General features: G+C 42.6%; 1 protein-coding gene across 2 annotated transcripts in view; it reads left to right on the forward strand.

Annotated features, from left to right (window-relative positions):
* Positions 1-12,092, forward strand: part of cep57l1 (centrosomal protein 57, like 1) — a 95,132-nt gene that overhangs the window by 32,481 nt on the left and 50,559 nt on the right. For both annotated transcript variants that reach the window (XM_068027195.1, XM_068027190.1), the window contains 2 exons: positions 6,164-6,338; positions 10,148-10,318. In XM_068027195.1, the coding sequence (XP_067883296.1) occupies positions 6,164-6,338; positions 10,148-10,318 (346 nt within the window). The remainder of the gene's footprint in view (positions 1-6,163; positions 6,339-10,147; positions 10,319-12,092) is intronic.

Genomic DNA, 12,092 nt, shown 5'->3' on the forward strand with positions numbered 1-12,092 from the left:
GCCATCTTCCCTTGCAATTTAATGGGCCCTTCCACCTTCCTGCCCGTCCCTAGGGGGCTGAGGAAATTCAGCCCTGTGTGTGTTAATTTTGATTTTTCTCAGATGTTTCTCTTTGTATTCTCTTTCATCTCTAGATTACTTCCTGTGCCACGTGCCAGTGAGGCTAGAAATAGGAAAATAGTGCAGCTAAACACGTGGCTGAGCAGCTGGTGTAGAAGGGAGGGTTTCAGATATCTGGACCAATGGGCTCTCTTCAGGGACAGATGGGACCTGTACAAGAAGGACGGGTTGCATCTAAACTGGAAGGGCACTAATATCCTGGCTGCAAGGCTTGCTAGCGTCACTCGGGAGGGTTTAAACTAGTGTGGCAGAGGGGTGGGAACCAGAGCAGTAGGACAGCTGGTGAAGTAAATGAGGAGGACATAGTAAATAAGGCCAGTAGGACTAAGAGGAAGAGCAGGCAGGGAGATGTTGCTGAGCACAGCGGGACTGGTGGTCTGAAGTGCATTTGTTTCAATGCGAGAAGTATAACGGGTAAGGCAGATGAACTTAGAGCTTGGATTAATACTTGGAAATATGATGATGTTGCTATTACAGAGACTTGGTTGAGGGAAGGGCAGGATTGGCAGCTAAATGTTCCAGGCTTTAGAAGCTTCAGACGGGATAGAGGGGGATGTAAATGGGGTGGGGGAGTTGCATTACTGGTTAAGGAGAATATTACAGCTGTACTGCAGGAGGACACCTCAGAGGGGTCATGCAGCAAGGCAATATGGGTGGAGCTCAGGAATAGGAAGGGTGCAGTCACGATGTTGGGGGTTGACTACAGGCCTCCCAACAGCCAGCGGGAGGTAGAGGAGCAGATATGTAGACAGATTTTGGAAAGATGTAAAGGTAACAGGGTTGTAGTGGTGGGTGATTTTAACTTCCCCAATATTGACTGGGACTCACTTAGTGCTAGGGGCTTGGATGGGGCAGAATTTGTGAGGAGCATGCAGGAGGGCTGCTTGAAACAGTATGTAGATAGTCCAACTAGGGATGGGGCCATTCTGGACCTGGTATTGTGGAATGAGCCCGACCAGGTGGTCGAAGTTACAGTGGGGGTGCATTTCGGGAGCAGTGACCATAATTCCATAAGTTTTAAGGTACTTGTGGATAAGGATAAGAGTAGTCCCCGGGTGAAGGTGCTAAATTGGGGGAAGGCTAATTATAACAATATTAGGCAGGAACTGAAGAATTTAGATTGGGGGTGGCTGTTTGGGGGTAAATCAACATCTGACATGTGGGAGTCTTTCAAACGTCAGCTGATTAGAATCCAGGACCAGCATGTTCCTGTGAGGAAGAAGGATAAGTTTGGCAAGTTTCGGGAAGCTTGGATAATACGGGATATTGTGAGCCTAGTCAAAAAGAAAAAGGAAGCATTCGTAAGGGCTGGAAGGCTAGGAACAGACGAAGCACTTGAGGAATATAAAGACAGTAGGAAAGAACTTAAGCAAGGAGTTAGGGCTAAAAGGGGTCATGAAAAGTCATTGGCAAACAGGATTAAGGAAAATCCCAAGGCTTTTTATACATATATAAAGAGCAAGAGGGTAACCAGGGAAAGGGTTGGCCCGCTCAAGGACAGAGAAGGGAAACTATGTGTGGAGCCAGAGGAAATGGGCGAGGTACTAAATGAGTACTTTGCATCAGTATTTACCAAAGAGAAGGACTTGGTGGATAATGAGCCTAGGGAAGGGAGTGTCAGTCATCTCATTATCAAAAAGGAGGAGGTGTTGGGTGTCTTGCAAAGCATTAAGGTAGATAAGTCCCCAGGGCCTGATGGGATCTACCCTAGAATACTGAGGGAGGCAAGGGAAGAAATTGCTGGGGCCTTGACAGAAATCTTTGCATCCTCATTGGCTGCAGGTGAGGTCCCAGAGGACTGGAGAATAGCCAATGTTGTTCCTTTTGTTTAAGAAGGATGGCAAGGATAATCCAGGAAATTATAGGTCGGTGAGCCTTGCGTCAGTGGTAGGGAAACTATTAGAGAGGATTCTTCGGGACAGGATTTACTCCCATTTGGAAACAAACGAACTTATTAGCGAGAGGCAGCATGGTTTTGTGAAGGGGAGGTCTTACTAATTTGATTGAGTTTTTTGAGGAAGTGATAAAGATGATTGATGAAGGAAGGGCAGTGGATGTTGTCTATATGGACTTCAGTAAAGCCTTTGACAAGGTCCCGCATGGCAGACTGGTGCAAAAGGTGAAGTCACACGGGATCAGAGGTGAGCTGGCAAGATGGATACAGAACTGGCTCGGTCACAGAAGACCGAGGGTAACAGTGGATGGGTGGTTTTCTGAATGGAGGGACGTGACTATTGGTGTTCCGCAGGGATCAGTGCAGGGACCTTTGCTGTTTGTAGTATATATAAATGATTTGGAGGAAAATGTAGCTCGTCTGATTAGTAAGTTTGCGGACGACACAAAGGTTGGTGGAGTTGCAGATAATGATGAAGATTGTCAGAGGATACAGCAGGATATAGATCGGTTGGAGACTTGGGCGGAGAAATGGCAGATGGAGTTTAATCCGGACAAATGTGAGGTAATGCATTTTGGAAGGTCTATTGCAGGTGGGAGGTATACAGTAAATGGCAGAACCCTTAGGAGTATTGACAGGCAGAGAGATCTGGGCGTACAGGTCCACAGGTCACTGAAAGTGGCAACGCAGGTGGATAAGGTAGTCAAGAAGGCATTTGGCATGCTTGCCTTCATCGGTCGGGGCATAGAGTATAAAAATTGGCAAGTCATGCTGCAGCTGTACAGAACCTTAGTTAGGCCACACACTTAGAATATTGCGTGCAATTCTGGTCGCCACACTACCAGAAGGACGTGGAGGCTTTGGAGAGGGTACAGAGGAGGTTTACCAGGATGTTGCCAGGTCTGGAGGGCATTAGCTATGAGGAGAGGTTGGATAAACTCTGATTGTTTTCACTGGAACGATGGAGGTGGAGGGGTGACATGATAGAGGTTTACAAAGTTATAAGTGGCATGGACAGAGTGGATAGTCAGAAGCCTTTTCCCAGGGTGGAAGAGTCAGTTTCTAGGGGACATAGGTTTAAGGTGCGAGGGGCAAAGTTTAGAGGAGATGTGCGAGGCAAGTTTTTTACGCAGAGGGTGGTGAGTGCCTGGAACTTGCTGCCAGGGGAGGTGGTGGAAGCAGATACGATAGCGACGTTTAAGAGACATCTTGACAAATATATGAATAGGAAGGGAATAGAGGGATATGGGCCCCGGAAGTGCAGAAGGAGTTAGTTTTGGCAGGCATCAAGATCGGCTCAGGCTTGGAGGGCCGAATGGCCTGTTCCTGTGCTGTACTGTTCTTTGTTCTATCAGCTCTTGCTATTTTTTCTCTTCCTTTTCTATTCTTTATTTCTCTCCCAGTTCCCTGGATATACATTATTCTTTGCACTTTTGTTTGCTATTTTCTTTAGTTCTGTTATCTCTCACTACTTTTGTTGATCAAGGCTGTTTTATTTGGTAAGTAAAGCTGTTGTCCATTCGGGGTATATACTGGTCCTGTATTAAACTAAATTCATTTTGAACACCTCCCAATGTTCATGTGTGGATTTATCTAATGTTTTTGACCAATTTGATGTCGTCAGTCTCTGCCTCATCCCATTTAAGTTAGCCTTACCAAAATCTAGAGTCTTAGGAACTGTGCTGTGTTTCTCCTTTTCAAACTTAATGTTGAGTTTGATCATATTGTGATCATTATTGGATAAATGTTTATTTACTGTTAGATACTGACTCATTGCTCATTACTATATCTAGTATAGCTTGCTCTCTTGTTGGTTCCAGAACTTATTGCTCCAGAAAATGATCATGAAGGCACTTGAGAAAACAACCTTTCTAACTTGAGTTACTCTGCTCTTCACAATCTATGTGAAAATGAAAGTCTCCCATTAAAACAACTTTGCTTTTTACCACAAGCCTTTAAAGGTTATACATTCTACCACTTTGTTGCTGCTATCAGCAGGCTTGTATACAACTCAAATTACCGTTTTAAGTCCTCTCATTGCTTCGTTCTAATCATAGTTTCCAGTAATTAACTTGTCCTTGCCTATATCCTCTCTCTCTAATGTTGTAATATATTTAATCAATAAGGCTATACCTCCTCCTACTTCAGTTGTCCTATCCTTTCTAAAAGCCCTATAACCTGGAATATATGATTCTCAATCATGACCAGTTTGCAGCCTTGTCTCAGTAATGTCCACCAGGTCATACTGTCTAAGCTGTATTTCAGCCTATAATGCACTCAATTATTTTCTTATACCAATGCAAGGAGTACATAAAAGTAACATTTGTGCCAGGCAATGACCATCTCAAACATCTAACCATCTCTCCTTATTGTTCAATGGCATTACCATCGCTGAATCCCCCACTATCAACATCCTGGGGATTATCATTGACCAGAAACTGAACTGGACCAGCCACATAAATGCTGTGGCTACACGAGCAGGTCAGAGGCTGGGAATTTTGTGGCAATTAATTCGCCGCCTGTCCACCATCTAAAAGGCGCAAGTCAGGAGTGTGATGGAATACTTTCCACTTGCCTGGATGGATGCAGCTCCGACTACACTCGAGCAACTCGACTCTATCCAGGACAAAGCAGTTTGCTTGACTGGTACCCCATCCACCTTCAACATTCACTCCCTTCACCACTGATACACAGTGGCAGCAGTGTGTACCATCTACAAGATGCACTGCAGCAATGCACCAAGTATCCTTTGACAGCACCTTCCAAACCCATGACCTCTACCACCTAGAAGGTCAAAGGCAGCAGATGCATGGGAACACCACCATCTGCAAGTTCCCCTCCAAGTCACACACCATCCTGACTTGAAACTATATTGTTCCTTTATTGTCGCTGGCTCAAAATCCTGGAACTCCCTTTCTAACAGCACTGTGGGTGTATCTACCTCACATGGACTGCAGCGGTTCAAGAAGGCAGCTCGCCACCACTTTTTTCAAGGGCAATTGGGGATGGGCAATAAATGTTGGCCTATCCAGCGACGCCCACATCCTACAAACAAGTAAAAAAAAAACTCTTGTTTGGACAAGAGACCCTAACCGGTCCTTCAGCTCTGAGGCTGTCTTTCTTACATTGTTTACATTAGCTCATTTCTTATTTGGCACTCCTGCTGTAACTTCTTTTTAGTTATTTTAGTATCTCCTTCAACTGCAGTATCTATCATTTTGTGACTTGAACTTTTCTTTTATCCCTTTTCATAGTCTAAAGATTATCAGTTCTCCTATTGTTTCTGACTGAACACACACTTTCCCCACCCCCCTCCCCTTATTAGTTTTCCTCCTGTTTTCTTTTTAATCCTTAAATCTCATTGGTTATGGAGATACACTGTTGGTCCTTATGTTTTATGTACTCTCAGGCGCCCCATTACCCTCGCCATACTATTTTAAGCTTGCACTTCCAGGAAGTTATGGTACTAATTTTTTTTCAAGTTAAACGGTGCAGGAAAATGTCCCTGCTCCAGCAAGATCTAACCCAATATCCTTTTAGTCTTTTAACTCTAGCCTTTTGTGTGCCCTCTCTTTTTCTCAAGTTTTGTGGCAGGGCCTTCCACTGCCTTAGATCTACTCTTTTGGAACTTCTTCCTCAAACTTCTCCACTTCTCTCCAAACCTTTTAAAGCTCTCTTAAAACATTTCTTCAACCAAATTTTAGGTCACTTTACTTAACCTTCCCTTGAAGTGAGTTGCCCAATTTTGTGAAGTGCCTTGGGATTTTTTTCTACATTTAAGGTGTAATAAAATGCAATTTGCTCATCTTTTAAAAGCCATTCCAAAAATTAGAGCTATATACAGACCTATAAGGTTATTTGCCTGCTTTCTGTTCTGAGGAATTAATCTACATTGGACCTATTTTTATCATTCACTCTGGGAAAAATAAACACAACTTTGTAGATTTTGATTGGATTTTAAATGCGTATTACAACGTCTCTCACTAACATATCCTCTGTGGGGTGAGATTAAAGACTTGAGGGGAGAGAGATAACTTTCTGTTTTGCATCTGCCCACTTACCACTACAATTACATGTTTATTTGTATCAAAATTGTTGATAAATGCTTTGTTTATGACGTGATTTTGAAGAGAATTTTCATGTCTATAGAGTATGGAATCTCCATCCAAACGTGGCTATGTAGGAAACCTGCTTCCAAGCTTGGAGAACATTTCACTGACTTCTGTTGATGTTCAAAAAAAGCCAGTGCCTCATCATCTGACTATCACTGGGTCACGAAGCCATGATGAGGCTGATGTGATTAGCCCGGCTGCCAACAGCAAAGGTATATTTGTAAATAGAGAAAAGGATTTTTAACTTTTTGATATTGTTCAAAATACAGTATATGGAAGACTGGTTTACCAGTGTTTATTACATTGTTTCAATAGAATCAAGTATATAACATAGGGAATAGGAGCAGGAGTAGGCCATTTGGCCCCTGGAGCCTGCTCTGCCATTCAAGTAGATCGTGGCAAATCTTCTGCCTCAACACCATTTCCCTAATATCTAGTAATGGGGCAATGCTATGTGGTTCCAGTTTTTTGGGCCTGTCATTTTTTTGTGAATACAGAGCAAGGTTGATTTGATGTACAATATAATGAATTGATCTTTTAGCAAGTGGAATGCCTTTCTAGAGGTGTGGAGTATGCATTCCATTCCTTTTAAGAGTATTGTGGGTTTCATGAAAGGGAGGAATCCTCATTGTAGGGAATGGAACATTTTTCTCTCTTGGTCAATGCATTCCAGCATCAAGCACAGAAATATACAAAACAGAAAGAGGACAGTCAGTCCATTGTGTCCATTTTGTAAGAGCATAGCCCTACAAATTTTTCCTGAAAGTTACTATTAAATCTGCTTCCACTACCCTTTCAGGCTTGCATTCCAGATCACCATAACTTGCTGCATTTAAAAAAAATTCTCATGTCTCCCTCTGATTCTTTTGCCAGTTGTCTTAATTCTGTAGTCTCTAGTTACTGACCTTATTGCCAGCATAAACAGCTTCTCTTTTTACTCTAAAAATCCCTCATTATTTTGAACACTTCCATCAAATCTCCACTTATCCCTCTCTGCTCTAAGGCTATTTATTCTAGCTCCTCCAGTCTTTCTCTGTTCTCAGTTAATACAGGACATTAGACTCCTCTACTCTTGGGTCATAGTCATACAGCACCGAAACAGGCCCTTTGGCCTATCGTGTCTGTGCTGGCCATCAAGCACCTATCTATTCTAATCCCATTTTCCAGCACCTGGCCCGTAGCCTTGTATGCTATGGTATTTCAAGTGCTCATCTAAATACTTCTTAAATGTTGTGATGGTTCCTGCCTCTACCACTTCTTCAGGTAGTGTGTTCCAGATTTCAACCACCCTCTGGGTGAAATCTTTTTTTTTCCTCGAATCCCCTCTGAACCTCCTGTGCCTTACCTTAAATCTATGCTCCCTAGTTCTTGACCCCTCCGCCAAGGGATAAAGTTTCTTCCTATCTAATCTATCAATGTCCCTCATAATTTTGTATACCTCAATCATGTCCTCCCTCAGCCTTCTCTGCTCCAAGGAAAACAACCCTAGCCTTTTCAGTCTTAGGAACATAAGAAGATAGGAACAGGAGTAGGCCATTCAGCCCCTTGAGCCTGTCCTGCCATTCAATGAGATCATGGCTGATCCGCGGCCTAACTCCATAAACCTGCCTTTGGCCCATATCCCTTAATATCTTTGCTTAACAAAAATCTATCTATCTATCTCCGATTTAAAATTATCAACTTTCTAGCTTCAACTGCTGTTTGTGGGAGAGAGTTCCAAACCTCTACCACCCTTTGCGTGAAGAAGTGCTTCCGAACATCTCTCCTGAACGGTCTGGTCCTAATCTTTAGTCTATGCCCCCTAGTTTTAGAATCTCCAACCAGTGGAAATAGTTTATCTTTATCTAGCCTGTCTTTCCTGTTAATATCTTGAAGACTTTCATCAGATCACCTCTTAGCCTTCTAAATTCTAGCGAAAACAGGCCTAATTTGTGTAATCTCTCCTCCTAACTTAACCCCTGTAGTCCAGGTATCATTCTTGTAAACCTAAGTTGCACTCCATCCAAGGCCAATATATCCTTCCTAAGGTGTGGTGCCCAGAACTGCTCACAGTACTCCAAGTGGGGTCTAACCAGGGTTTTGTACAGCTGCAGTATAACCTCTGTCTTTATACTCCAATCCTCTAGGTATAAAGGCTAGCATTCCATTAGCCTTTTGATTATTTTCTGCACCTGCTCGTGGCATTTTAAAGATCTATGCTCTTGAACCCCCAAGTCTCTTTGGACATCCACTGTACTTAACCTCTTCCCATTTAGAAAGTACCCTGCTCTATCCTTTTTTGGTCCAAAATGGATAATCTCACACTTGCCCGCATTGAAATCCATCTGCCACAGTTTTGCCCACTCACCTAGTCTGTCAATATCTCTTTGCAATTTTATGCTATCGTCTAGACTGTCTACAATGCCGCCTAACTTTGTATCATCAGCTAATTTGGATATGTGACTTACTATGCCATCATCCAAGTCGTTAATGAATAATGTGAATAATTGAGGCCCCAACATAGATCCCTGCAGGACACCACTAGTCACATCCTGCCAATCGGAGTACTTACCCATTATCCCCACTATCTGTCGCCTACCACTCAACCAACTTCCTAACCATGTCAATAATTTGTCCTCAACTCCATGGGCTTCTACCTTTAGTTAACAGTCTCTTATGTGGCACTTTACCAAATGTCTTCTGGAAGTCCACATAAATAACATCCATAGACATTCCCCTGTCCACTACTTTAGTCACCTGTTCAAAAAATTCAATGAAATTTGTCAGGCACGACCTTCCCGTCATGAATCCATGCTGGTGTTCCCTGATTAACTGAAATTCTTTTAGGTGTTCAGTCACCCTATCCTTGATTATAGACTCCAGCGACTTGCCCACCACAGATGTCAGGCTAAATGGTCTGCAATTTCCTTGGTTCCCCCTTTCACCCTTCTTAAAAAGTGGAGTGACATGTGCAACTTTCCAATCCAGAGGGACCACTCCTGAATCTAGGGAACTCTGAAAGACTATAGTTAGGGCATCTACAATGTGCTCCCCTACTTCCTTTAACACCCTCGGATGGAAACCGTCCAGTCTTGGGGATTTCTCACTCCATTTCCATTTAATTTCCTTGTTACTGATGTCTCTCTTCATAACTGAAATGCTCCAGCCCAGGCGACATCCTGGTGAATCTCATCTGCACCCTCGCCAGTGCAATCAGATCCTTTCTATAGTGTGGTGACCAGAACTGTACACAGTACTGCAGCTGTGGCCTAACTAGCGTTTTATACAGCTCCATCTTAACCTCACTGCTCTTACATTCTATGCCTCAGCTAATAAAGGCAAGTATCCCATATGCCTTCCTAATCACCTTATCTACCTGTGCTGCTGCCTTCAGTGATCTATGGACAAGTACACCAAGGTCCCTCTGACCTTCTGTACTTCCTAGTGTCCTACCATCCATTTGTATATTTCCTTGCCTTGTTGGTCCTCCCAAAATGCATTACCTCGCACTTCTCAGGATTAAATTCCATTTGCTACTGCTCCGCCCATTTTACCAGCCCAGCTATATCGTCCTGTAAGACTAGTTAGACTCGAGCTCCCCCTAACAAAGCCATGCTAACTATCCCTGATTAATCCCTGCCTCTCCAAGTGGAGATTAATCCTGTCCCTCAGAATCTTTTCCAATAGTTTCCCAACCACTGATGTTAGACTCACTGGCCTGTAATTACCTGGTTTATCCTTGCTACCCTTCTTGAAGAATGGTACCACATTCGCTGTCCTCCAGTCCTCTGGTACCCCTCCTGTGGCCAGAGAGGATTTGAAAGTCTGCCTCAACTTCAAAAGGTTACCCTTATTGTACCAGCCATCCTGTGACTTTTCTAAGTGAAATTTAATTCTAAATTGGGACAAGTGTGAAACTATCCACATTGAGAACTTAGTTGACACCTAAACTCATTTTTCCCCCCCTTAAGTCTAATGTAAATTCAAATGCCATACACACTCTTTTTCTTACCACTAAATAACTTTTTTTTTCTGCGTACAGCTATAGTTTGCGCTTTGAAAAATCTTCAGGAAAAGATTCGGTGTTTAGAGGTGGAGCGGTCAGAAGCCGAACAAAAAATGCAAAGTCTGGGCTATGAAGCTGTTCAGCACAAAAATACTGTGGAGCAAGCAAAGAAAAAGAACACCAACTTTGAGACTGAAGTATCCAATGGTGAATGTGATCAGATTTGCTTTATGCAATTTTTTTTTTTTGGTTTAGCTTTTTAAAATGATGTCACCAGCTTTGACCACAAACCCTAGCATTGTCTTGCTTGGGAATGCCCCCAATTTTTTCTTTATTCATGGAATGTGGTTGTCACTGGCAAGGCCAGCATTCATTGCCACTTTTTCAAGGGCAGTTAGGGATGGGCAATGAGCCACCACCTTGAACTCCTGCTGTGCTTGTAGTGAAGATACTCCCACGTTACTGTTAGATACTGCAGAATGGAGTTGGGTTTGCACCTGTAGTTTCCCCACATAATGTGCTCCTGATTTAACTTTATCCCTGAGGGCGGTAATGCTAAGTGAAGATCAGGAAAGAAGGGTGAAAACAGAAACTATGACTGACTGGTTTTTATAGACTAATGGTACTATGGTTTTAATAAATCCCTTTCCCTTGGTTTGTAAATGATGGGATGGTCCCTCTCTTTAGCGTTTCCTTTCTTTCTCTCACTGAGCAGGAAAAGAAGTAACAACTCTGAAGCTTCCTTATCTTCTGTCCTCATTGAGAAGGCAGACAAGGTCATGTACTCCTCAGCCCCCATCAATTCTACCCTTCAGATGAGGTACCAGAAGCTGAGAGTGCTAATTACATTCCTTTTTCTTCCCTTGTGTGATTTGTGAGTTCCCCCGATTGCACTTATCATGTCGGAGAGTTGGCTTTTAAATAGTAGCTGATTGCTAAGGTAATTGGAAGAGAGGTATTGAAGAGCAGGAGCATTATTCACTGCTAATTGTTTTTGAATGATGTAGTACTTTTGAGTTAGCTCCTTTTTTATTTATTTTGGTTATTTGTGTTTCCACTATTTCCGTGCTGATGAAGCAAGCAGGTGACCTACTGCTGGATCTCTGTTGCAGCCAATTCTTTAACCAACTGCTAGCATATATTTAATAGCAGCCATGGTAATATTCTAGACAGTTTTCGCTTGCTGGGGAGTGCTGAAATCCACTGAATGACTTACTTAACCACATGGCTGAGATTGGGAACAATTCATTCAAGAAATTAAGCATTAAAGAAACCTGATGTTACACAATTGGGAAATATACAGCTACCAGATGGAGCACTTGTAGTGGTACAAAAATTGATAAGGCCAGTTTTGCTAAAGTTATCAGGGAAAGAACAGAGAGTAGGAGATAGGGCAGTTACTCAGTGGTTGGTAGTGGATAGCAGTGTCCTAGGACTATTCACTATGAAAATCAATGATTTAGATCTAAGGCTAGAGGAGATGATACTAAAATCAAAGGTATCGTAAGTAATTCTGATGATCAAAGGAAGCTGCAAGGGGATATGGATAAGATAATGGAATGGGTGTTGGGAGACTGGCAAATGTCAGTAATTGAGGTGGCACATTTACATTTTATTTTTTAAAAAGTAATTACATTTTGAATGGGGGAGGTTAATGATGTGGAAGGACAGAGCGATTTGGGAGTTCGGATTCACAAGATCTTGGCAAGCAGGACTTCAAGTGGATAAGACATAAAGGTTAATGGAATACTGTGTTTTCTGGCAAAGGATATAAATATAAAAATTAAGATGTATTACTATTATGGAGGGATTGAACAAAGGAAATAGAAGCAGACTGTTTTCAGTGGTTGAAAGGGATCCTAAGATTAAATATTGAGATTTAGGACTGAGGACAGGAGAAACATTTTACACAGGGGGTTGCAAGGCCATGCTGGAGTATTACTGGAGTTGGTCATTGAAGCAGAGACCATGTCAACTTTTA

The sequence above is a fragment of the Heterodontus francisci genome, chromosome 3 (genome assembly GCF_036365525.1).
Source record: "Heterodontus francisci isolate sHetFra1 chromosome 3, sHetFra1.hap1, whole genome shotgun sequence".
Classification (NCBI taxonomy): domain Eukaryota; kingdom Metazoa; phylum Chordata; class Chondrichthyes; order Heterodontiformes; family Heterodontidae; genus Heterodontus; species Heterodontus francisci.